General features: G+C 41.6%; 1 protein-coding gene and 1 long non-coding RNA gene across 18 annotated transcripts in view; one reads left to right on the top strand and one right to left on the bottom strand.

Annotated features, from left to right (window-relative positions):
* para (sodium voltage-gated channel paralytic) overlaps positions 1–14,748 on the top strand; it is an 83,802-nt gene extending 69,054 nt beyond the window's left edge. For 4 of the 7 annotated variants that reach the window (XM_086991572.1, XM_086991574.1, XM_086991573.1 and 1 more), the window contains exons 20-25: positions 268–441; positions 4,495–4,617; positions 8,654–9,217; positions 9,448–10,645; positions 10,858–11,000; positions 12,929–14,748. In XM_086991572.1, the coding sequence (XP_086847698.1) occupies positions 268–441; positions 4,495–4,617; positions 8,654–9,217; positions 9,448–10,645; positions 10,858–11,000; positions 12,929–12,958 (2,232 nt within the window). In that variant the 3' untranslated portion in view covers positions 12,959–14,748. Of the gene's footprint in view, positions 1–267; positions 442–4,494; positions 4,618–8,653; positions 9,218–9,447; positions 10,646–10,857 lie in introns of all 7 variants that reach the window. The other 3 variants (XM_086991576.1, XM_022807033.2, XM_086991575.1) reach the window with 2 other exon arrangements.
* LOC111250973 (uncharacterized) overlaps positions 1–27,973 on the bottom strand; it is an 81,291-nt gene that overhangs the window by 47,038 nt on the left and 6,280 nt on the right. For 3 of the 11 annotated variants that reach the window (XR_015329370.1, XR_015329371.1, XR_015329369.1), the window contains exons 2-4: positions 27,627–27,963; positions 16,620–22,362; positions 16,223–16,378 (exon numbers count right to left, since the gene is read on the bottom strand). This is a non-coding gene — a long non-coding RNA (uncharacterized LOC111250973). Of the gene's footprint in view, positions 1–1,638; positions 1,785–4,481; positions 4,648–13,762; positions 13,903–14,378; positions 14,491–15,878; positions 16,379–16,619; positions 22,363–27,626; positions 27,964–27,973 lie in introns of those variants that run through there. The other 8 variants (XR_015329363.1, XR_015329365.1, XR_015329366.1 and 5 more) reach the window with 8 other exon arrangements.

The following is a 27,973-nucleotide window of genomic DNA, read 5'->3' as shown; positions in this document are numbered from 1 at the left end:
TATACCAGCTAAACACCCATCAAATGCGGTCCCAAGACCCGTACGCTATTTTCTAAACAGTGCTCCCTTTACCCTTCAAGCTCTTTGGCTGTGTCGTTGTCTGTGAACATGTTTGCAATCCTGTGGCAACAGTAATTCATATCCATATTGATCCTCGATTGTTGCCCGTTCAGAAGACGGAACCTTTTTCAATGACTTGAGAAAGAACGATTCATTATCAAGTTATGCGTCACTCACTTGTTCTGTCTACTTGTTTTTTTCTCGTAGGCTTTGGAAGACGTAAATCTGAAACAACGTCAGTGGCTGATCAACATACTGAATGTCATGGACAAAACGTTCACCGTAATCTTCTTCTTCGAAATGTTACTCAAATGGCTAGCCTTTGGTTTCCAAAAGTATTTCACCAACGCGTGGTGTTGGCTCGACTTTGTCATCGTACTCGTGAGTAATATGACTGGTGCCCCCCGGATCGGGGTCGCGTCGGAAGATACTCGAACTTGGGCTACCCCGATCAGACCCAGGGCATCACCATCATTTGTTTTTAAACCAGCTGAGGCGAATCGCAGCGTATCCGAAAGCTGTGTAGAGCTTGATTTGTCGGCGCTATCGGACAAATGCACTAAGTTACTTGTGAAGTATAGCTTAAACTTAACACATCACTCGTTGGCGTTCTATTGAGTCGCCTGACAAGGCTACAAGCCTAGGTAAATCGAAGCCGCGGCTTGTTACTAGTACTGACTAAATTACTGTTGAGTTATAGTGAACGAACTGTGCTGGAAAAGCGTAGCATAAGATAGCGGTATCACAATCCTTGTGCGTGACCTGCTATTCGTCCTCACTGTATCTAATCATTGAGTTTTGAATGATGGTTCTTCATGTATCGTTTGTTATTTATGTTAGACATCTTGTTGTTATGTTGCTTATGGTATCCTGTTTTGGGCTTTGTTTTGTACTCCCTAATCACCTTCTCATGAGAAGCTTATACAACGGCTACGATTTACGATGTACTCTGAGACACTCAATCCAATCACATTGTGCCTTCGTTGAGTGCGCGATGGGCGGAGTATACGCATTGTTGTTCAGTATTGCCGTTTCACCTTTAGCTGAAATCGATCTACAGCGGCATTTTGTAGATTTTACTGGCACAGATCCATTATTCGATGGTGGCGGTGACAGTTGTACGAAGCCAGTGCTGCTGTTTGCGCGAGAACGTGAACAAAGAACAAACTTAATATGACGATGCAAGATAAACATAAAAAAATAAACGCTACGCCAACGTATGTTTGGCCGATTCCTCCGCTCGGCTTACGCATTAGCATCAAACGTTTCGGTAGCCTGGTCGACGACTAGGCAATCTGTGAAACTCTCACTCCAATAACCTCCTCTTATTCGACAGGTATCGGTTATTAATCTGGCAGTAACTATGATGGGTTTTGGGAAAGTACCCGCATTTAAGACAATGCGAACCCTCCGGGCGCTTCGTCCCCTCCGCGCCATGTCTCGGCTGGAAGGGATGCGAGTAAGTAGCTATGGAACGTCGAAGCAAACGGAACCATGCAGAAAAGAAAGACATGTTAAAAATCCGGCTTGTGTAGATTGGACAATACGTATAGAACCACGAATTTAATCTTAGCTTACTTGTACATTGTGTCGTGCTCGTCTGCCTTCTGAGGCGCCCGCCCGCTCGCTCGCTTTCTGAAGGCCACCCATCATTTGAAATTCGCGGGTGCTAATGGGAGAACACGTAGTTTTCGTCAAGCAACGCGTTAGCACAAGAGATGATTCTGAGAAAGTTGCACGAAATAAAAACGATAGAATATATAGCTAGAACAATCTAGAAAATATCAAGTTATTTTTATTAGAGCAACTAAGTTCTTTTACTGCCGGACTGGCTGTAGCTACGTGGTATAGCACTGTTCATGTTGATTGATGTTAGCTGACTCATATACGATGTTGACATCACAACGAAAAGCCATTATTATTAAGGTAATTCTAGAATGAAACTTGGGTGGACATTTAAGTGATATGGGCAAACTAACGCTACTAACGCTTCAAGTTGATGACTGAGATTGATTGTTCGTTGCTTTCTCTGAAAACGAAACTTTGCGCTAGGCGAAGAAGAGGGGCTCGCTCCGCTAGAGCTCGATACCCGCTCGAACTTTAGATACATACATTGCTATTGTTGTCATTATTATGATTATCGACCGCCGCAATGACCTCTATTAGCGGTACCGATTCTCCACCGCTCGTCCCACCGCGGGCTTTTTGATTATACTGATATTGTATCCGTACGCTGAACTTTCTATTGCCTTTTTGTTCTCAATTTCCTTCGGTGTACCAAAATTGATTCACTTTCTCACGTACAAGCAACGCAGCGTCTCTGTTACGCTAATACTTAACGGCTAGTCCTTATTTGGCTTAATCTCTGTGACCGCCCGACCGAGGCGAAGCTGTCGAGGATTGGACCCGCGGCAGGTTGACGCTCACCGATCCACGACGCCAGCGTGTGGAGCGTCTCCAAGCAAGGCATTATGTATTGTGCTAGCTCAGGTGTGACACACACAATCGTCATATAGGCCATGCCTATAAACATGACATGTACATGTATATACACATATATATATAAATGAGTAGTAGTATACTTTGGTTATGCGCAGATCTTGTTTAATGTGCGACTCTGGAAGGTTTTCTTACCATCACATTGTTAAATAAAAAATAAACCTTCGACGGCACGTGTACCAGTAGTACGTATAAATTATAGATTTAATAGTGCGTGCGTATCCTTAGTTATGTGTTTTATCGTCTTTGATTTCGGCGAACACTTTCAATGTTTTTCTTTTATTGCCTCAAATCACCGGGCAAACGTCTGTTTAGGAAAACGCACAGTTCCTGTTGAAAGTTGCATATAAGTTATGCCTATCGATTTCTATAAATGCTATCTGTTTACTGCGGATCTGCGCAACAAATATCAAACCTAAACTTGCAAGTTATCAAACTGCTCGCCAATAGTGGCTCTAGCCGGTATGAGATGAGAAACTTACGTATGAATGTGAAGTTACTTGGTTAGTATTAGATGTGACCATGTAGTAGACATTGTGTAATATTAGAAAATAGCACGATTGAATAATTGAGTAACTTCTTAGCGGTAACTAGTAGAGGTAGTGACTTGTTCGTAGAGTAGAAACATTAGACTAGAACTAAATGATTAGATGTATTTGCATCCTTGTGGTCTGAGCTGTTCACACTCAGAGTCCACTGTAGACATGGAAGTTTGTCTCGCTTGGGAGGCAAGCTTCTCGCTAGAAGATAAATTCTCAGATTTCGAACTCTGTCAACGAACTCAACGTATGCATCAGTAAATATACGATATGTGGCATCATCATCGAACGAAGAGTGGCAGCAAAGAAAAGTTATGGGTGAAGAATGTCGACGAAGCAATCGATAGATTTAAAACAATGACGTTTTCAACGAAAAACGAGCGCTACTGACCGCTCTGCCTTCCGTTCACACAATTACCAAAGAGTGCGGTTTTCTGTTACTACAAGCACCACAAGCTCCAGAGTTCCTGTTACCGAATGTTCAATCAGCTTCACAGAAACAAGCAGCAGGAGACGCAAGCATAGCATTGCTAAACAACGGAACTAGTGCCGGGAAGATTCTAATAATTGGTAATTGGTGACCGTTCTATTCATCGACGCAACTGTCACTACCCCATCGTCGTTGCTCTCAGTAACCTGTGTGAATTTCGTCCTTTTTTACGCCTTCAATCGCTATGAGGTCTTGTAGCTATAGCAGTAATGTATATAGAGCTCCTCTCGTTCCTTGAAACCGTGTCCCAGCTACCTGTTTCCTTCCCCACTAATCCTTTCCTTTATGATCCCCACCCGGAATTTTGACTTTACATCCACTGCCAGCAACAAGCAGAAATCCTCGCTTCCCGATCCTCCTTTTCCAAACCGTGATATTAATATGTAATCGTTCTTGCAGTCTCTTACAATCGCTCCGTCCAGGGCGAATCCTGCGTCCGTGTCTACAGAGTACACAGTAGCAAAACCAATGAGAGTTGATCATCCATTATCATTCCCAGGAACCTCCCATTTATACATTCATCTAATTCATTCATGTTTGTTTATATTCACCCACATTCTATTCTAGTAGAAGCAAACAAATGAACAAACTAGAACTACGAGAACAACGACATTACTATTTGCTGCTTACATCATGTTATCTCAGTGCAATCGTCGCAGGCTCCGGCGCTTGCTGCTCTGCCTGCTTAAGCAATCTAAGCTAAATCGGCACACAATCCGTCTGAACGACTCCACGAGTCGCCCTGTTGGTCTGATTGTTGGGCAGCAGCGTGAGCGCCGGAGCGGCCCCGCCAATCAGCTAGACGCACAGTCTATCTTGATCTGTCTCACAGAACATCGCTCAGATAAGAACGCGCCTGCAACCCGCGTTATTCTACATCACACCCTGTTTACCTTTAATCCATAGGTATCTGTGATCAATCTAGTAGCCACATGGCTAGGAGCCGGTAAAATCCAAGCGTTCAAGACGATGAGAACCCTGCGTGCCTTGCGTCCACTCCGAGCGCTTTCCCGCTTCCAAGGCATGAGGGTAAGCATCAATCATCGACAAATTTCGCTTCTACAAAGAAAAAACAATAATCTTGTTACGTTTTTTTTTTTACTTTCATTTCTATTCCTATAAATATTAGCAGGGTCTCCGTTATTTCTGTTTCCTCGGCTGATGTTTTTGGCCACTAGATGAGCTGGCAAAAAGATATCGTTTTCTACCCAATGATACACTGTATAGACGTGCGTATCAAAATCAGGCCAAGAGGAAGTCTGCGACGGCCAGCGAATGTTGTTTTATTTTTCGAAATTATATCCGCTACCACTACTGAGCTGATTTAACTAGCTACCGTTATCGACAGCCTTCGCTGTTTTGATAATGATCATTTATCATACGTTACGTTGTTCAGCTGAAAGACGTAGAGCAGCAGCGGGCATCCTATGTTCTGTGATTGGTTAATTTCTTACAATGATCGCAAGGCCTTCATTTTTCTAGTTATTCAAGCCAGTCTGCTATCAAGCGGCCTGCATCTTTCCGACGAAAAGCTACAGAAGAATTACTAACACCAGCTAATTGAGTTATGCGAAAGCTGGCCGACAATTAACATTCTTTTTTTAGTCTTTTCTACCCAGTTATCTTTTACCACGACGGTTCAAAGTCTGTCGAACTGATAGAATTTAAATGACAGGTTTCGCGCTTTGTTTGCTATCAGCCATTACCCGACCCTTTTCTGATTTACGTGGGTTTTAATAGCATACTTATGATTCGCGTCTGCCGATAAAAATGTTCATACACGCTGCGGATACAAGGCGATGTCTTGTTCTATTCCATACGATCGTAATCGACCTTTCCCAAATGCTTGCTTTCTGTCTGTGCAGTGCTTGGCTTCATTTTCTCATGTGTGAGTCGGAGTCGCTGGCGCCGGGAGTCCCCAGAAGTAGCCAATATTAAATACTCCGACCGATCGGCAAACTCCGACTCGCAGAATGACGTTCAGTTGTGTAATGCCATTTCGCTTTTACCTGTCTCTACTAGCCTCTGTATTTTCCTATGATTTCCTCTCTATTCGTTCATGCCATATTTCGATCAAATCTGTTCATAGTGCGTCGTACCCTTAACATTGCGGTCATGTTTTGCATATACATATTCCTACAATGGTTCTATTGTACTATTATATGTCTTTTTCCTGACAAACCTCTAGGTAATTCCCAAGCTATTTCTCGCCTCGAAGCATCTCGTCGACCTCCCATATATTGGCTTTCTTAGTCATCATTACTATAGATCATGACCTAACTCGAATAGTTATGGGAACACCGTTTTTATTTCCTTGCCACAGAAGCTAGCTTCGGTTTTCATTATCTCTGCGCACTCACGACAACTTGGATACTCTTGGAAGTTTCGTTCCTTAATGAGATTAGCTACAATCCCGTTGAAGGCATTGGAAACCAGTGTTTGGTTATCGAACGTCGACACTTGTCATGTCGCATTTGGCGGCAATGACAACTTAAGGAAAAGAAACAAATCTCATTTATAAGTTGTCCAAATAACTGTTATGGCACAAATCAATAACTTTGCCTTTGTTCTTTTTAAGCACCAACTGCGTTCGCCACTAAAGAGCCATTCACTATTAAACACCAACTAATTCATCTGCTCTGCATGATTTCAACGAAGGCCATTACTCTCCTTTAAGGAAATATTATAAAGTGCCTCCCTTGCGACCCTTTGATTCGCGTACTGTTCATGCTGTTTTTCTTGTCCTGAAGCCGACCAAACATCTATTTCCCATAAGCGCCTATCGCCTTTTCTTTCGTATACTATACCTGTTACGGGAACAGAGATACGCTAAAGAATGCTTTTGTGCTGTTTTTAAACCAAGCCCGCCTCTAAAAGTTCCTAAGACTTTCCAAGTCTTGTATCCATGATTTTTCGTTCAGGGAAATTTTTCTTTTTTTTTTTTGTGTCTTGGATAGCAACTGAGATTACAGGCGATTACTCTTACTTGAATTCATCAAAAGTTGTTGGCGACGATTGCTGTGCCTTCTTGATAAACGTAAAAACTTCTAACAACAATTACGTACCGCTAATCTATACGATCTTCACTCTCGCCAATTTAACTTTTCACCGTATGCGTCTAAGGGACAGCTCCATTAAGTTGTCTAATGTTTTGCATAAGGCCAAAGTTAGTCATCTTCAAGTACTGTGCAATGCGCTTCAGGATACTGGTTGCGTGGCAATTAAAAACGACAGTTATATGAAACATAGGGCCGAAAACAGTCCGTATCTTTTCAAATGTTGCTTAGATTGTTTAAAGCTGACGGCCTAAGTGCCGGTACGAGACGAACAGCAATTGGCCCTCCACTGCACACTGTATCTGAAAGCGGTCATGCCAGGAGTGGCAGATAGTTCTAAGCCTTAGCTGGGTCAGCTGGAGAAAAAGTACAAGGCAAAAAGAAGCAATCGAACAGGCCTACTAAGCAATAGCAGAACTTTTGTTCCCTGTTGAGGCGCCTACAATGAATGAGTAGTTCGCCTAATAGCGTATTCGTCATGCCCCTCATCCTTGTCCTGAATCTCCTTGAGTCGGCCGCGCGGTGTGCCTTAGCCAGCCGCCTGCGAAGGCCTTTCACCCTCTAGCCCCTATTACCTATAGCTCAACCCTCAGCAGAAATGAATACCTTCTCTTACTTCGCTCTCGCACTGTACTATGATGTACACTTCTTATGGTGCCATGACGGACGGTAAGGCGGCGGGTCTGGCTGCTGGAGTCATAGAACTCAATTCGATGGGCTCGCAACTTTTAGTGACAGGCATTGAAAAATGTAAGTGAGTATTATAACTACTTATGCTACTATAAGAAAGGCAACGGAATAACACGTTGCTGCTAGCAGTTCCGGATTATAACAATGAACCTGCGATCGCTAGCTGAGCTAGAGATATTTCGATGAAAGCAATAAGGATGCATATACAATGGTCTGAGCCACTGGAATGAGTCGAATGAGTTTCAGGTGAATGCAACGAAAAGCTATCTTGTCGGTTTGGTAAGAAAAAAAAAGCATTCGACAACAAAATAGACACGGGAAATTCGTTTAAACGATAAAGTACTTAAACAGGTAGTAGTAATACATGGTGGACTTGTATATGCTTGAAGCATTGGATCACTGCTACTTTCGGTACTACCTTGGGCTTTCTTATACAACGATTATTATCGTCAATTGTGTCGTTACTACGTTTGTTGATTTGCGGTAAACGTGAGCATAAGTCTAAACGATTTAAACGAGCAGTCTGCTGAAAACGCCATAAAAATCGCACGCCACCATACGCATGCGTCTGAGTGCACCATAAACGACTTGACCTACAAATAAGGTTACACCTAAGCCGTGAACGAACATAAACACAGGAGCTAATTTTATCAAGACCTGGATTGATTGTTTCATTGGAGAGTGCTACTTGCTATGACTATTTTATAAGTATATTACCACTGTCTTATCACCGTTGCCTTTGGAATGGCAAGCCAAAGAACTCTAACGCATAGCCCGCGCCGCTTTTTACCAGTACCTTCGTCCACAAATCGTCGCCATTGACAGCATAAAGCCTTTTTATGAACATTAATAAAAAAAAAAATGATTGTATTCGACCCTGAGACGGAAGGTTTGCCGGTAATATCACAATTTAGTGAGTACCGAATTTCAGCGCTGCTGTTACAACAAGTTGTAGTAATTGCAATAGTAACATGGATCGAGTATGACGAATATTGTATGTTACGTTGGCATGCGACGATCTGCAATGTGTTGAATTCCGTGAAAGCTAAACCCAACCCAGCTCGATAACTGTATGTACCCGTACTGTATGTCGCAAACTGATACCCAAATAAAATGAACAAAAAATACGATTGGAAACAGAAGGATAGAACTCTTTGTGCTCTGAAGTTTCTAACCGGTATATCGAAAGTTCTAACGCGGTCTACCGTCCGCCGGTGTCTGTCCGTTTGTGCTGTTGTTTTCTTTCGTCTCGTCCCGTGCTTGTGTGCCGCGTACACGTGCGCGCGTGCGCGATACGTCTGTTCATGTCTTTTTTTCAGGTCGTAGTTAACGCTCTAGTGCAAGCCATTCCTGCCATCTTCAATGTGTTGCTGGTCTGTTTGATTTTCTGGCTGATCTTCTCTATCATGGGTGTCCAGATGTTCGCTGGCAGATTCTACCACTGCGTAGACGCCAACAACTCCCAATTGAACTCGACGTTTATTCCGAACAAAGAAGCGTGCATTAATAACAACTTTACCTGGAAAAACCCTATGATAAATTTCGATAACGTGCTCAATGCCTATTTGGCTTTGTTCCAAGTGGCAACGTTTAAGGGTTGGACAGAGATCATGGCTCATGCCACTGACTCCAGGGGCAAAGACGACCAACCCGACTACGAAGTGAACATCTACATGTACCTATACTTCGTATTTTTCATAATTTTCGGGGCCTTTTTTACCCTGAACTTATTTATCGGTGTAATCATCGATAACTTCAATGAACAAAAGAAGAAAGCTGGAGGATCCCTGGAAATGTTTATGACCGAAGACCAGAAGAAATACTACAACGCAATGAAGAAAATGGGATCAAAGAAACCCGCAAAGGCTATTCCACGGCCAAGAGTAAGTACAACCTAATTAGGATCATAGCCCAGGAGAAGTAGGCTAATCAATCGCGACCAAGCAAAGGTTAAAGCCCCAAGTGCCTTGTTGGCTATACGTCGCTACCGCTAACAGTAGGCAATGTTACCAATGTATCACACTTGCCGCCATAGCACAACATTAGCATTTATCAATAGAAAAACGCGCTACTTTTCTCACCTGCCATTTTTCCCTGAACTGCGTTATTACAGTTTAAACTTCAGGCAATGATATTCGACCTGACGACGAACAGAATGTTCGACATGGCAATTATGATCTTCATCGTGCTCAACATGACAGTGATGGCTATGGAACACTATCAACAATCCGATTTTTTCGAATCGATCCTAGAGAGACTGAATATCTTTTTCATTGCCGTCTTTACGGCAGAATGCGTGCTTAAGATCTTCGCATTGCGCTGGCACTACTTTAAGGAACCCTGGAACATGTTCGACTTCGTCGTCGTTATCCTTTCGATCCTTGGCACAGTCCTGAAGGATCTGATCGCCGCCTACTTCGTGTCACCGACTCTGCTTCGGGTTGTACGCGTCGTTAAGGTTGGCCGAGTTCTGCGCCTAGTCAAAGGCGCTCGTGGAATCCGAACACTGCTGTTTGCCCTCGCCATGTCTCTACCGGCGCTGTTCAACATCTGCCTGCTACTTTTCCTCGTCATGTTCATCTACGCCATCTTTGGCATGTCATTCTTCATGAACGTGAAACATCGGTATGGCGTCGACGAGAACTTTAACTTCGAAACGTTCGGCCAGTCCATGATCTTGCTGTTCCAAATGTGTACGTCCGCCGGCTGGAGTGATGTCCTCGCCGCGATCATGGACGAAACGGACTGCGAGGAACCCACCATCGACGAGGATGGCGAGACCGAAGGAAACTGTGGCAAGAAAGGCATAGCTGTAGCATATTTGGTCAGCTATCTGATCATCTCATTCCTGGTGATCATCAACATGTACATTGCCGTCATCCTCGAAAACTACTCGCAGGCCACAGAAGACGTCCAGGAAGGTCTAACGGACGACGATTACGATATGTACTACGAGATCTGGCAGCAGTTCGACCCCAAGGGCACCCAGTACCTGCCCTACTCCCATTTGTCGAACTTTGTTAACGCCCTAGAAGAGCCGCTGCAGATACCAAAACCCAACAAGTACAAGCTGATCGCGCTGGACATCCCGATCTGCAAGGGAGACATGGTGTATTGTGTCGACATCCTCGACGCACTCACGCGGGACTTCTTCGCTCGTAAGGGTCATCAGATCGAGGAGCCTCCGGAACTAACGGAACAAGTGATTCACATCGACCGGCCGGGATACGAACCTATCTCGAGCACCCTCCTTCGCCAGCGGCAAGAATATTGTGCTCGTGTCATTCAGCATGCGTGGCGGAGGTCAAAGGGTAAGCATACATGACCCGTCACAAGAAATAGCTAGATCCTGATGTTGTTGTTCTAGTCTAATGTTCGAATTGCTAAACTAACTACAAGAAAAGTACGGCAAATCATAATGGTGTGGTTGATATTTATCTTCACAACGCCGTTATTAGCTTGCACGTCTACTTATGTATACGTATATGACATTTTTTTTTGGTTTCTCGTTGCTATCAATCAGGCGAGTACGACGATTCGGATGAGGAGACAGGAGGTGCCCAGGATACCGCCATTGTCGTTGTGGATGGAGACGACACAAAGACCAAGGTGGTTATCCGTCCCTCGCCCGCTCCGCTCGCAGACGCCAGTCGGTCTGACGCGCAAGTATGAAAAAAATCCCGCAGACCCATGCAAACGCCAACCCCAATATTCCCGACAGGCCCCCCGGCCCGAGCCGGGGTTGAGTTTTTTTGACAACGGCCGGGCTATTCTCCCCGGCTGTCGAGCTCCCAGCTTGCCATTGCTGCTGTTCGACAGCCCGACGGTTCGGTGCTGCCTGCTCAGACGATGCTGTGGAAACGATACTGAGCAGGACTGATGGCACCGCTGGCCGCACTTCGGGCACCCAAATCACACCTGGTCTCTGAAATGTTTGCACTTCTGCCGGAGCTTTGACAGAACAACAATCCAAATTTCAGATAAGCCTAGACTCTCCTCTATTAAGAAAAATAACTACTGTAACAATACCGAATGGAGAGCGCTTGCCGGCCCTATCCCTCCTATGGTCTGGCCTTCAACACGTCCTGATCATTTTGACGACACCGCCCTGCAACACGCTTGGTGCTTGCGGTACGGCCTTGGATACGCCGTCGTTTCTTCCCTGTTAGCCCCCGCCCCTCCCGTTTGGAACCCCTCTGTCGTCTACTCTACTTCCTCTATCGTGTACTTTTAGTAGTAGTACTACTCGAATGTTTAACAATTATTGCGTGTTACTTCCACGACTCAAAGTTATGGCTCTAGTTCCCCATACTTCTGATGATTGGCAGTGACCGCGATGCTAAAAATGACGGTACCCAGATGATTGGATTGATATATATGAAATACGGCCTGACTGGCCCTGAATGAGTAGGAATGTGAGAGTCTCGTTGATTGATGACGTTGATTCGAGCTATTGGTTGATTGATGTTAAGATTGGCATCCATAATTAACAGGGGAAAAAAGGGAGTTCTAGTGGTAAGTGGCTGTAGTTGAATTCAAGTTCATCGACCGAACTGCGGTTTGCACGGCCGCTCTCCGGGGTCTGCTTATGGCGCCTCTCAACCCCGGCCAGCTTCTGTGCCAATCCATAGATGCGACACGCCCCGTTTATACCACCTAGATGTAACGTTTATTGTCCCCATATGGACAACCTTACACCTCAACAAGAAGTGAAAACAAGTCTAATTAATTGTAATTACCAAGAACAAGCTAAACGTATCACAATCAACAATACCTCCTAAATTAGATAACCATTAATATCTGTTACATTTATAAGAATATGATTTGACAGCAACACCTAGTGATCGCGACGTACTCATGTGGGTTATGACCACGTCAAAAGTGATATCTACGTTTTCTACCGAACAGCCGAGTCCAGTCGACGATAATAATAATACAAAGAGTAGTAAACAAAGAAAATTCGTAAGCAGACCAGATGATAGTGATGGTTAAAAACGACATTAACTGATGGAAGGGCGTACGTAAAACTTACGACTCGACATAACCGCTAGACATTATGACCTCGTTCTTAAGGAGTCGCAAATTAACAACAATCTTCGATGATGCTGCACCGTCAAGGCCGCGGTTCGTTCGATGTTAGTTTGACACGGAGACAACAATGACAACACAATCTACTTTTCTCGAGAAAGTCTTCTAATTGAAATTATTCAAAAAATATATATATGAACTGGCAAGTTACCCTGTACGAGCATCAAACATACAGTATCTGTCAAAGAGATTTGGCAATATCATAGTTCTACGGCGGTCATATCACGAAGCCCGTTCGGCACATCACTACGGGTTGTCTTGGTAACATCTTACTTTTATGATAGGAACGTAATCGTCAATAGAGCACACCAGCAAACATCAATCAACGACAAAAGTGCACATACAATAACAATACACTCATTGAAAACGACAATCGATGAAAACGAAACAGTAATGTGCGATTGCTTCAGCTATGATGACCGTGAAGCTATAACGAAAAAAAAAAATTATGCCAAGCTAATTAAGCAAATAAAATACGGCCTGTTACACACTTCCTCCTTTTTTAGGTGGTCGTATATAAAATGTCCGGTCTTTGATCTGCCACCGCCCACATCAGTCCATGTGATCACGAAGTCTACAACCCAATTGTTCCCCAAAACTACAACAAGAACCAACCATCAGCCATAACCATACTCAAGAGAAACAACCTGTAACAGCGGAACTACCGAGACTATCTACAAAATGCAGCGAACGGGTAAATAGAAGTAATTAACAGAAAACACCAAAAGCTATGTGAGTGAGCTACTATTCAAGAACTAAGCTCAGCAACAACAACAGCCATATAAGTCACCCGCTACGGTGGCGCGAGTTCTTCCCGGGAATCGAAGAAGAACAACTACGGAATGAATCTCTCTATCTACAGGATCTAACAGACAGATGTTCATATCGAAGCCATTCATTGAAGCCTTTGTTGAACGCCAGTATGCAAAAAGGAAACATTTCGGTATCAGCGAATGCTACCGACCAGAACAAACAATGAAGCCCATAGCATTCGGCTACACTGAAAACAATATACGACCGAAAAACAACAGAAGATAACGCCAACTAAAGCGCTCACTTCATTGGCTTATCATGCACTCATCGAATTAACAATGATGATCAGGTCGCAATAATGATTCTGGATGACGGAATGACGGCCGATGTATTTGGATGTCACGAGTCGACCAAATGCTACTTGCATCTGTCATATAACAACTGTATAGCGTTGTACCCCGCATCATATTTTTTACGAATTTGTATGTAATGGATTTTAATGTTTCTGTGCTACAGCACTCCATCCCCGTTCCATAAAATTACCCTATGTACATATATATGTTGTTTATACTAAACTTTATATCCATATACATCTCTATATATGTAAAACAGTCGTGTTGTCTAGCCTGTGATCTCGCTGAAACTACTCGGTAAACCGGTTCCTATGCTCGCCGAAGCAGCGCTACCGCTGGAATGTCCTTCATGAATTTCAGACTTTTCCGTGTCCCTAAATCGAGACGACAAATAAAAAAGACATAAGACACGAAGTGGCCTTTGCACCTTAAAAGTAACTGAAATGAATAGGAACAAGCCAGTACTGTTGTTCACGAAATTACGATTTTCTCAGATCGACTATTGCCGCTTGTTAAACTAAATCTCCTCCTCATGTTTCATACCTCTTGTCCATAATCTTCACAGCGAGTACGATGTTGTTGATCGCTTTCGTTCGAAAAACCAGATGTTTTCTGCCCCCCCTTCTCCGGCTACCCGGTATTGATACGATTCCCCAATTTCGTCCTTATCATTAGCACGTCGAGCTTGGTGTTCTCACCAGCTTTGAGATGTTGTCGTTTGTTTCAGATCAGACATGGCTAAACAAACTCGGCCTAATGGAACCGACAGATGACCCCCTCCCCTAGCAAGGTCGTACGTACGTACGTACGTGCGCTCGCCGTCCGAAAGACTTGTTTTGGCAATTCTCACCACTTTGGTCGTCGCGCGAGAAAACCCAATTCCAAATCTAGCGGCCACATTCGGAGGACTCGGCTATCGTGCCGTATCTTCATACGGCTACCAATTAAGAGATATATTTGACCTGATGAAAATCAAACAAACACAATTATTACGAAAGAGAGAGAATGGGTAGTGATCGTCGTATGGAGTGATGCCAAAAGTGACATATATCTGTACTGATATCGACACGAGAAGACATTCCGTATGGTGCATTACAGATGCTCTTATATATGTACACATATATAGGTTTCAACACGGCAAAACGGATGAGAATTTGAAAAAACATAACCTTAACTATAATTATCAGTGAAAAAAAAAAAAAAAAACAAGCGAAAAGCGTAGAAGCACAAACACGTTTCTTCATAACAACGATTTTGTCGTCGCATCAATAGGTCAAAAATGTTGTTAGTAATATTTGATGACAACATCATCACTAACTAGGCATCAATCATAATGCCAGCCATAATGATAGCATGCAAACGATCAATCATGGCATGACGCCATACACTTTCTTCTATTACATGTAATTGTAGTAGAATTTTGAGCATTATTGCTATATCTATCAAGGCCTGTCCTTGTTAACCCCTCTCCCATTGGTACTAAATCATTCCCTAAATGACAACTGATTCTACCACTTAAGACCTTTCTCTCTCTTTGCATATAAACATCAAATCCCGATGCAACGTTTGTGCAATTCCTTAGCCTACTCAGGTTCAAACTGTTCTTTCCTTGTTACCTTAGCCTTGCATCTCTCTCTACTTCGAGTTTGTTCGCATTCTCGCTTACTAATATACAGCCACTGCTATAAATACCACAAAAAATTGTGTATTTTTGATCTGCTCTACTGAATCCGCGGCTCTTTTCACATAGGACCTTTTTGAGCCTGAAACTATAAAACCTCAATACTGATACTCCTATGTTCCCGCTTTTTTTCAGTAGTCGTATGCAAATTTTCCTCAAATATTTATATCTTGATCACTGTTCTTCTATGGTGTATTACCGAGTATGCCTACTAGCACCACGACTGCAGATCCACCAATAGATGGATCTACGATCTTACGGTCAATACGAATGATAATGACATCTTCAACAACAAAAAAAAAACCCTATATACACACACCTTGTAAATGTGTGCCAAGTGACAAATCAGCCAACCAATATCCCCAGATAACACGTCTGTCTCTGCTAATCCATTATCTTACTTACATCATGATGAGAAGCGAAAAACATCATCATTTTATCGCAAACAATCTCGCATGAAGAAACGACCTGATCATGACATCTTAATTGAAAATATAAAAATTTCATATATATCAAACAGTGTCTAACCGAACTGAGCAAATATTACCATCTCCATATCAATTCATCTGATCAAATCAATACCTTTGATGGTTACCCGTTTAATCTCGAATGATGTCGCCTATGCCATTATGGCAGAAACTATATATACATATGTATAGATAAACATACCGGCGCGTGCAGTTGGCAACATAAGCAGCTTCTTCGAATGTGTAAGCTCGCACGGGTATAGTCCTTATACTCTACAGGTTGCGGTCGCAGTTATAAACGACCAGGAAAAAACAGATCCAAACTGGCAGAGCCATGAGAGACAACACAGCTCTACGAGAAATCTCCGGAATAGTTAGACAAACAAAACAAATCAATTATACCATCAATGTTTCACAATTGTTTTCAGACGGATTGTTCGATGGCGCATCGAACAATAAACAACGGAGCGTGTATGCATCGGGCCATCGCCATTACTGTCATACACTATCGAAGATAGATCTTTGAAGATTAACATAAATAACCACCTGTTGCAGCCTATCTCTGTCGAAGCGTTGTACGGAGAACGACCTCAGTTTTTCAGTGACGACCAACAACAACGAGGGGCAGAACACAGGTTGAAGCGGTAATAACGTCAGTGTCAGAAATATCGACAATGATCATACAACATAAACCTGCGCAAGCTGTAATATAATAACAACAGTGCATTTCTTATAAGAAAAGAAAAAAAAAAAAAAGACAACCTTTTAAATATATCTCTACAAACGATATAGCAACACAAACAAGATATCCGATGCGAAACAAGATGTAACGACTATAAACGCTACTTTGCTTTTACGCCGGCTAGTTGGAACGCGTTTTTGCCTTAATTTCATATAATACAATTTGAATTGAAATGAAACTATTTCACGCACAGCAACTTACTTTCATCCCACCGGCGACGACTACAGCATCTCGAAGTCATGTAACTGAGGACACCCGACATCACTGGAACTTAATAGAGATCAGTAAATTAGGCTCTGTTCAGAAAAAAAAAACAAAAACACAGAACGAAAGTACTTCAGTGGACCACGGTAAAACTTTCATCAATTGAAGATAATTTTGAACAAAGCCTACTTCGATAAAGACAGATAAAAAAAAAACTACAGGGCAACCTTTCGTTTTAGCTCAATGTAAATAATCGATAGTAGTCTACCGCTGTTCAGGTAGTCCCGTGTGTTCCTACAGTTGTAGAGATAACTAACTCTAACATGAATCCTTAGAATCTGTCCGGTGTGCGTCTAATTAAGATAGGTTTACTATTCAAACACATTTCTGGTGCTAACTCATGCTTTTTGTAGTCAAGATTCAAACTGCGTTGTAGTCCAAGTCGTGCCTATTGACTTTACAGCACAGAACTTAGTGACATCAATTTTAGTCGGGTAAAAACGGGTATGATGGATGCTTGATAAACAAATGTCATCAATCTATCATTTTCATTGTGGGGACGCACAAGCCGCAACATGTGTTAGGAGCAAGAGGACCCCAATAAGCCTGATAATTTCTCCTAGTACTCAAAGTACATAAGGGTTGTGTTCCCTTTGTCGAGAAGTACCAACTATAAAAAGCAGAAGCAAATCAAGGTATCTATACAACTCTGACAGCCTATTTATGCTATTTCATCCCTGTTTTGCTGTAGCCCCCAACCAAAACAATCTATCCGATCGCATCCCGAGGTCCCATTTTAGCGCAGATCAAGTTGTATTTTTTTACCATAATTTTTGTACAATCTAACTTTGATCGAAGACCAAGTCCCGATTACCAAATGCCCTTCTACCAGATACCCGTCATCCAAGAAACATCCTCTCAACCTAAGACCATACGCCCAGGAACCCAGTCTCTTGCCCAATTACCCTACCATCCACCATTAATCCACCCTCCATCTATTTAATCATTCATACGTTCCAGTACGTCTATTATGATGCTACGCAGCTGATTGAATACAACCACAATAACCTAGGCCACAACAAGCCTTGCGACCAGCTTCTGTGCTTCAGATACCAACTAACTCCAGCTCAGCTCAGCCCGTAAAAACCATTCAACTCTCCACCACAGTCTAGCTAAAAGCGTACACCATCTTTGCTGGCCACCAGCTGCTATTATCCTTTAGTACGCGTGTATTCAATAACGGACTCAAAACTAACTATGAATAACTATTGTAATAAACAGAAAAGGAATATAGCAGGAGCGTTCTGAATACACTGAGAATACCCAACAGCCCAGCCCTAAACTCAGCTATAGTACTGTAGCTCAAGTCACATCCCGTGACCCCAACCGTTTACCCAGACTAACCTGTACCTTCACGTACTAAGTCTACAACGAAGTACAGCAAAAACGCGTGTACGACTCTAAAAATCACAGCGTTGGGAATAATATCGATATTCAAACAAAGGAAAAAGACGATAACAGTATAGAACGAAAAGGCAATTAACAGACGTAACGTCCATACGTGACAAAACGACAGCTCGTCAGAAGCAACGATTGTGCTGCTGTTTAAAGCGTCCCAGCAGAAGCAAAACCCCCATCGAGAGGATAAACGATGGCTTGGAAACGTTCTTTGGTGCTGCCACCGAAAAACGTGGACACGCTTGAGACAGCCATCTGTTTTGGGGTACAGTTTTGCGATACGATGTATCATACGCGAACAACAAGCACACTCATTTTACATGTACGTTTTGTCATCTTTGTAATTATTCAACTATCTCGATCAATCGATCTTTTAATTATATGTTATCCACAGCAGAAAGCCTTCAAAGGCTATCTACAAGATGCGAGTGTAAAACGTTAACGCACGTATTACGCAAAACAACATCGATGAACTCGCGTAAATGAATCTGTTTCTGAAATGGCAAATTTTTTCCCTCTGTGTTTTGCCGAGGCCATCTTTCAGCTATTTCCTTCAAGTTAAAGCAACTGCAACTGTAAAAATTTCAAAATGCAATTGCAAGCAACGAAACTAAGCTTGATCACAGATCGCGGTCAAAGACCAACAGTTTCTTTCCTAGAGCTCTTTCTACGTGAACATCTGACCGAATCTACCTATCAGCGTTCTCCACATAACGTTTCCTTCGGGGGAACGCGGGGGTAAAAGGTCACGTAGTGACTACTGCACTACATAACCCCAATTTGCAACAGCTGCCACCGAGGCACGGAATGTTTATACGTCAACTACAACAAATCAGTACGCACTAGTGCATACGCCGCGGTCCCACCGAATGGGGATTGGACCGCAAACTTGTCGAAACACGGCTCTTTGTCAGCTGATCATACGAAAGCTTTTAGAGTATATACGCTTTTATATATAGCAGACCAATCGTCCTGGATCGAACGTTCTATAGAGACCGATAAACATTAAGCCGGCTAGCTATATTACCCGTAGGTACCAAACGTTGCCATTCTAGCCTTAACGTAATGATTAAGCTAAAGAAATACCCAAAAAATATCATCTATTCGGCAACGACACGCCTAGTTAAATATAGAGGTATATTGACTAATATATGCTTATAGCCTAGGTGACATATTCACCTATTCAGGAAATACTGTTGAAAGTGAGAGGCTGATTTGATTGAAGTGCCTAATGCATCAAAAGCGCTTACTAGTAGGGCCTCGGCGACACGTGATTATCCACCACAGTTACAAGCTAAACAACTACGACCCCTACCGGCGAAATACAATGACTTCAACCCATTACGATAAGATATATATATTTGTACGACGCTCCTCTTCTCTCAGTACCCTAAAACGGCGTCTGCATTGACTGATACTAACTATTGGTCGCGCATACATCAAAAAATCAGTAGGTCGCTGATAAATCTTGACGCCTGCAAATAATCGCCAAAATATAGCAGTACTATATATAAAGATACGTACGTTTTTTTTCTATCTAGGAGCGATACGTGCACATAATGTGTCTGCGTAAAACTGAAGTAACTGGAAAATATAATGATCACAGAACGAATACAAAATCACCGCGGAACGTGAACCACAATAACAACAACGACACAGCCACTGCGTATAAAATATAGCAGCAAATTTCCGAAGATTTTATCGTCTTTGGCTGCAACAGCAACAGATTTACTAAAAACAACAAGTGCAACATCAACCCGAAGACTGTTGAACGTCTACACCAAACATCAAAAACAAAAACGATTACATACAAGAACTACATGCAGCAAAGAAGCTAAACTTCTACATATTGTATTCTATGCCCATCCATCGAAAACAACTTGTCGACACTTCTCGTATCGATCCTTGGCATGACGACGGCAATAACAAGGACAATGTTTGTGCCTCAGACACTGCAACCCACGAATAAAAGTAGTCGAACGTGTCAAACAAACCTCTTCCAGCTAAATGACTGTTACAATGTAACTGGACAGCATCATAGTAGTAATAACAACAACAATACTACATGCGAACCGAGCAAGAAAGCTAAGCCCAAAAGCATCACAGATCTTCCACAGGAACGACTGTAGTTTACTACAGTCTTCCGTTATTACTACTACACGGACATCTTCAACGGCACCGTCAACGGAATACCGCCGTTCAAAAGCCCATTTTTGCCCGTCCTCAGACAATTTTTGATGTTTATGAATAGGTGTTTACTCAACGCTCCACAATACACCAGTAGATTTGACCGAATTCAGTCCGTATAGTCAGTGATATCTGATAGGTCTTTGTGGGACAGAACAAACGGCCGCCTTTATCTAAAATAACGAAAGAAAGTAACCTATTAAGGCCAAGTGTGTAGGTGTTTAAAAAAGCCTAAATAATTGTACCAACAGCGATAGCAGCAACGAAAATGATGACCAACCAAAGAAGACACTCAAAAATACGACATGAAAAGCAACGGCAATAAAGCAGCACCGGCACGACACGACTTTAGGTGCTTTTCATCTAAAGTCGAAAGTACAGCGAAAAGTACATTTCAATGACTGTACAACCAATAAAAAGATATGATTCCATCTCACATGGATACTGTCAACAAATACACGTCGTCTATTACAGGGACGGCATTATCTCACGGACTATTTTCCTTATTTGCGTTCACCTTACATTTGCAATATAGAACATACATGTATCAAATAAATTACCGAAAAAAAAAAAAAGGAGACCCGTTAAAAACTACACTCCCATAGAACGGTCACATACAAATGTCTGTATGTATAACCACAATAGCGTCGAATAAACTGATACAGCAGCCTAACAGTACCGACCAGCGAGCAAAAAAATCGTGAGGTTAGGCAGCGACGACGGCGACGATAGTAGAACAACGACATATGTTCGCAAATACTGAGGGGAACGCGACACTTACATGCCTATCCAGACCAGTCAGTAGATCTGAATAGTACTAGACTATACTGGCAAACGTTACAAACGCCGCGACATTTTCAACGTTACATCAATAGCGTTTCGAGGACACGATAGAATCGTATGATGAATAAATACAAGATACAATATAGCTCACGATAAAAGCAAACATTCGACAGAACCGTGAAGGACTAGTCAACAGACAGTGTTATTATCTAGCTTTTGTTAACATTATCTATAAAATAGCCTATCTCTGCTATCGCGTGTAACATGCATTTGTGTACGAGACGGCACAACTTTCTTATCATAACCCGTGAAAACGGTGTAGACAAAAAAAGAAAAAGGCAAAAACGTTAGGAACACGCATATTGGCGTACGGACGTATTAGCAACACGCATTCTGTTATGTTCTTGACACTTGATAGCGAACGTTTTGGACATACGAAACAAACGGCCACTGATAACTCGGTATCATAGCTACGACAAGACCAAGAGCGAACCTAGGATTCAGTTTCGCTATTACGATAGATAGGAAAGGATATATAGTTTGAAAAAGCCCGCTTACACATAAGAACGGCACGTATCTGTACGCCCAGAAATATAAGCACATAAAGATTAAATTGCACACTAATTATTACCATACAAACCAGTGAAAATGAACGTTCTTTGTCCGACTATAATATATTATTGTATGTTCATAATTAGATACGTCACCACTAATTACTTGATTAGGAAAGAGACTGAGATTCCCGATATGCTCAGTCACTGTTACAGTCTAGTCACATCCAGTATTACTATTCAGTGTTAGAGTTTGAGTCTGTTCCGTTATCAGATATGTCATAAGATAAGAACTCACCAAAGATAAACCTCACCAGCACCTTTACGCAGAGCCAAAAGCGTTACGATTTTTTTCTAACTGCAAATCACCTCTTACGTACGACATTCTATAAATGGATCAATATTAGAAAAGCATGTACCTCAATATCAGAACTTTCCAACTTCTGATATAGAAGAATCTTACAGTTCTCTATTCGAGCTCTACTTGAACAAACGCGGTTTCTGCGCTATATTTCTCTGTACGGACGTGTCTGTCAACCAATTGAACGACCTCTGACGGCACAAACACTAAACAATAATACCTAATAATGCGTGAATGCGTGCACTACACAAGCAGCAGCTGTTATCTGAACGACCCACCGTTTTCCAACTACTCCATCTCTCTAAGACAGTGTGCATCGAGTTCTCTCTCATTGCCTCGCTTTCTGCCTCCAACAAATAAACTGTGCTCTAAACCCAGCAGTGACGTTTGCGAAGACCACCTAGAAACAAAACGACTCGTATAGTAAACGCTAGTTTGCGGATGTCACTCTGTTGGAGCGATGCAATTCAACAACGAAAGTGGAAAAAGCTATGAAGGAGAGAGAGCTTTTTGCTATCCTTACCCTATTACTTCTTACCTGTTACTACAACAACAACAACAACAACAACAACAAACGTCAATCCTTTACTCTACCGTCGCGAACACGATCTCTGTGCACAAATAAATTTGTTATATTTGATGATCGCATACAAGTCTTAAATTCGATTTTCCTTTAAATACTGTCTGTGATCGATCAAGGAACACGCATATATATATATATATATATATATATATATATATGTGTGTGTGTCTTTATTTCAGAAATTTCCATTAGTTATTACAATTATATACGAGACAGCTCAAGCAATGTAATAATAACGACGCGAATAACATATAACACAATAGCAAAAATAGAGAGAACAAAACAAAAAAAACTGCATCTCGCTATAGACCACTATCAATTAGCTTAAAAGCTAATGAAAACGGTTTTATTATTAATAGCAATAACCGCAACAACTGAACGAAGCCATCAGGAAGGATAACCAACAGAACCCCTCTACTGAATCGTCTGCGTACGGTTTGTTAACATCTGTGTACGATGTACGAACGGCTAGCGCCGAGACGACATTTTCTCCTAACAAAAACGCGAACTAAATGAGTCTGAACATGTACATCTAACACAACATCTTCAAAAATAGGAAAAATCAATTTATAGGGATTGACTAGCAGCATAACGACAGAAAAAGACCTAATTAGGCAACAGTGTTTGCCAGAGCGCGAAACCAAACCTTAATTTCGCCCATTTTACTTCTGAACTAGAAGAAAAACGAATAAACAATGTTTTCATCTTTCATAGAGAAAGCTATGTTAACCAAAAACAATAATGTAGCAATGCGATCACAAGCGTATCAGTCACCGTCTATTCGACGCCAGCACCAGCGACAAAGGCGGTAACAACACTCCAGCAACAAATGGTCCAACGACCACTTCGTACTATCAATAAACACGCAAGAAAAAAACAGCCAGCCCACATATGAATAGATTTTTCGACGAAGTAACCTTTGACTAAACTCTGAACGATGACCAAATGGTTCACAGGCTTGACATTAAGAGGACGAAACATCATGACTTAATTGTTACACAAGCCTAAGTTCGAAGTGGAAACTCGACAAGTTATTATTGACACAACAAGGTGAGAAATACAAGAAAATATCGCAAAGAACAACGAGACACAATCAATAACATCAACAACAACTGGGTTTAGTTCTCAATTCAGTGAGACTGAACAACAACGCAATGGCAGCGTATTGCCCACTGCCCGTATTATGATTTTTGAAGAACTTTAATAAGTCCTTCAAAAATCATAATACAAGCTAAACCTAAGCAAACAATAACAGGAAAAGCGATGATGATGATGGTGATGACGACTCGATGACCGAAAAATGACACGAGAGGAAGTACTCTCGAGAAGGAATACAATCCAGTGTGATAGTGCTATTTCAGCAGTAAAATATACACAACTATGAATATATTTAACAGAAAGAACTTTTGCCCATCTCTCCAAAAGTAGGGCCGTAACGACAACAATGACAACAACAACATGTCGGCCACAACAACATCGGTGTTGGGTAGCAAAATCAACAATGTGTATATATATATATAATATAAGGTGGCTGCCGCTACTGCTTGTTGATCGTTAGCATTCGGTGATGAAAGAAAAAGTTAAATAACAATAAATGAAAGTGGGGTGGGATTGTAGTAACGTTATAGAAACAGGTACGGATGTGTGTGTACGATGTGTACACAAAATGTGTCAGTGGCGACACGTATACAAAGCGACGATCTCTGAGAGAACAACAGATAATTCTTCCACCGGCGTCCGGATTCCCACTCTCCTGCCCAGCGTGTACTGGATGATAATTAATTGTTTTTCCGCGGCGAGAAACGAAAATGACCAGAAAATTATAATAAGAAGGAGGAAAACAGATAGGCAACGATAATACACTAGAAAGGCAAATTGGAGAAGAGAGCCGGACGACGCGAAACTATCAAACCGATAGAAAGAATAATAACAGCAATGATACTATGTAGTACATTATTAAGCGTTACATAAGCTTTACTAAGAGCGATCATGAATGAAAAGCTAGTAAAGGCATAATAAAATAACCATAGAAATATTGACAGAACACGAATTTAAACAAAAAGCGTTCACTTATACAGTGACGTGAGCTTGCCTGTGTGACTCGTCATTTCGTGGATATTTCCCAGAGAGATGAGGAAGAGTGAAATCACTGGAATAGCTTAAAGCACATCCTGCACATAAGCCATTATATACGAACAGAACTATAGGCTTTTCAATGAACCAGTGTGCAGCTTTGAACGTTCCGGCTCACAGATATTGAAATAAGGAAGGTTATCTATCCGTTCGATGTAAAGGTACGAGCACTCAGAGATCAGCAAGAAAAGCAACGACAATAACAAAAGCAAGTTCACACAGCATGATATATATATGATAGGAAATCAAAAAGCAGCACGAAAAAAACTGATCCCTAGTGGGGACAAAATGACAATTCTGTTTTTCTGTGGAAAAAAAAAAATAGAAGAAAGAGAGAAATGGAAAAGCAAACGGACTTTATGCTTGAACTGAGAACGTGTATGCAGACAACGTTGTGCTATAATCAAATTCAATAACAAGATAGAATACTAATGTACAATAAACAAAAGTATTCAGGGCGTCTATAGGACACGGGTACGTTACAAAGGACGCTAAGAAAAAGACACCGCAAAAACACAATGTCGTTAGCCGATGGGTTAATGAATAGTAAGTCAGTCAGTCAGTCAGTCAGTCAGTCAGTCAGTAGGTGAAACCTAAGCTGTGTCAATTTTGTGTCAAGCGATAAAAAGGTTTATTGCCATGACCATGCTCCCATAATGGTGCCATAAGCTGCCGTAATGAACGAAAGGGTCTTGTTCTTTGTGCCGGATAGGCGCGCCGCGTTGCAAGCCTACGATGGAGGGACAGTCACGCCTTTCTACTACGCTTTGTCTTACTACTGCAACTGCTACTGTTCATAATAATAATGCTAGCAATCTTATTCTACTAATGCGCTACATTATATTACTATATATGAGAATCTACCAACATACAGCCCCCATAATACACTATAACGGGGTGAGACGACATAGAACGAAAAGCTTAAGCTGAAACAGACTCTTATTCTAGCAGCTAAAGCTGACCTAAATGGAACCCATTTTAAGACTGATGAAGGAGATGACCTCGATTGATGATGACAAAAGTATGTTGGTGAATAGTGCCACTTATGTCTTTTACTTGAACGTAAACGTATGATTATGACGGTTACCACTTCTTCGAAAAACAAAGAAGATATAATAACATTCCTAATAACATTAACTGAGCCAGAGACACACATACGGCGTCAGTCATCATTCCAACATATACTTACCGACACACACACACACACACAATTCCCATGGAGACCTTTTTGTGGTCCATCACAACAAGTGAAAGAGGTAAATCTTAAAACGATGGTGACGACCATTACACAACCACAATTATTACTGCAACAAAAACAACTTGCTACTACTTATAACATGATTGTATTGAGAGAAGTGTATTTATCAGAGACGTTGGTGCGTGTTGGCGGCGCGGCACGAAGCCCGCCCGAGCGACATGCTAGATCGGGTTAGTGATTTTCGACTATTCGTGACTGATCCCCGACCGTCTGTGACCTGCTGGCCACCTTCCGCACCCCTCTTCAATTTAAAGTCCCAACGTTACCCCATGAACGACCAGGCTCCATTCGGCTTTTACCCTGGAAGCCTAATTAGTAACTATGAATGACTGACATTGACGCAAATATGAAGGCAGAGAAAAACACCTAACGGAACAAATGTGACTCAGACACGCTCAACCGTCTTGATTCACTGTGGTTGATATGAAATCTTTGATTTAGTGTAACATGAACACAAATATATACATACAGGTACACCCAGACAGCATGGATATTCAACAGTAATAGCAACAGGTCAGTTGACCAAACAGGCCAAAAAAAGAATAGACAAAAGATGACGACCCTAATCCGATCACATTTTCTGATTGACTAATAATCGAAAAAGAATTTAGAAGATGAAAGAGATTTTTCAAAGGGTTTATACAAAAGGCAAGTACTAACACTGAACATAACGTACTAGACGTCAAATGCACACACACACAAACAAACATACGGATACCAAGCAGAAGAACGAAGAGAAGAAGAAGAAGAAAAAGAAGCAGCGTCGACTAGCAGACGCCTTTAGCGAAGTTATAAATGACAATAACAACAATACCGTTAATACTATTACTATAATAACAAGTTAATAATATAGTTAGTGTAACGATAATAATTACTCTAATGACTGTTGAAATGTATGCCGTCAAATACGATCTGAGCAAGCAGCAGAACTTGGCAAAGCGAGGCACTTAATGAATAACAACAACAATGATAAAAATTTACTTACTGATATAATTAATGTCGATAATAACAACAACAACAATAATGCTATACCATGGAAAATTAGAGACTATGAACATATTTAAATAACGAAAACGCTAAGAATGAAAGGTTAGAGGAAGTAAAAGCGCGTCTAAGTGTGAAAAAGTACGATACTACTACTACTACTACTACTAATAATAATAGGTATTTATAATAATCATAGCATACTATGACCCACAAACCGTAAGAGGCCGAAGGTCAGGCGTTTGAGCCGCCTTCAAGAAGGCTACTATAGACAAGACGCCTGTCCATATATATAAATGCGAACAGAGGATGCAGAATGTAGTGGTTGTGAAGTTTAATGAGAAATACCAGTAATAATAATGGTGATTATTATTATATAAATATTACTACCAACAATATTAACAATTGAATACAGTATAATACGACAGAAACAACAAACATTGATTCACACACACACACACAGTCACATGTTGAGATAGTTTAAAATAGTTACAGTAACGTTAATAATAAACGGTAGGAAGTGACTAAGTGCGTTGAACTGGTACAACGAAAGGAAATCCGAGACTGTGGAAACGGGAATGAGGCAAAGGACAAACGAGCGAATCGGACGAGCACCGCCTATTTGACAAATGACAACGATGCAACAAATTACGATAGATGGAACACAAATAACGGCGATAAAATTAATAATTGAAAAAGCTCTTACGCTTCCATGTCGATGCTTCTTCTACGCCGATCTGCTTGTAGTCCTGTAGCTCTCGGCGATGATTGCTGGCAGTAGATGACGATAAGAGGACTGATAGGAACCGGGAAGAAGGAAGACTGGCTCGAAAAGAGAAAGCCCTTTATCGCGGAGTGTAATATGTAAAACGACTTCGGTATATACGTTCGCTCACAGTCACATCACACAATACAATCCCAACAACATCCGAAATACGTTTCTTCCGATATCGTCATCTTGAACCACCGTCTAAACCATTTCGTTTCACATAATGATCGCTTACAGCTTTTTTCTGATTTTTCATCTAAGTTAGGTCCCATTTCTAAAAAAAA

The sequence above is a fragment of the Varroa destructor genome, unplaced genomic scaffold, assembly GCF_002443255.2.
Source record: "Varroa destructor unplaced genomic scaffold, Vdes_3.0 BEIS01000005.1, whole genome shotgun sequence".
In the NCBI taxonomy this organism is placed as follows: Eukaryota; Metazoa; Arthropoda; class Arachnida; order Mesostigmata; family Varroidae; genus Varroa; species Varroa destructor.
This window is presented reverse-complemented; position numbering and strand designations above follow the sequence as displayed.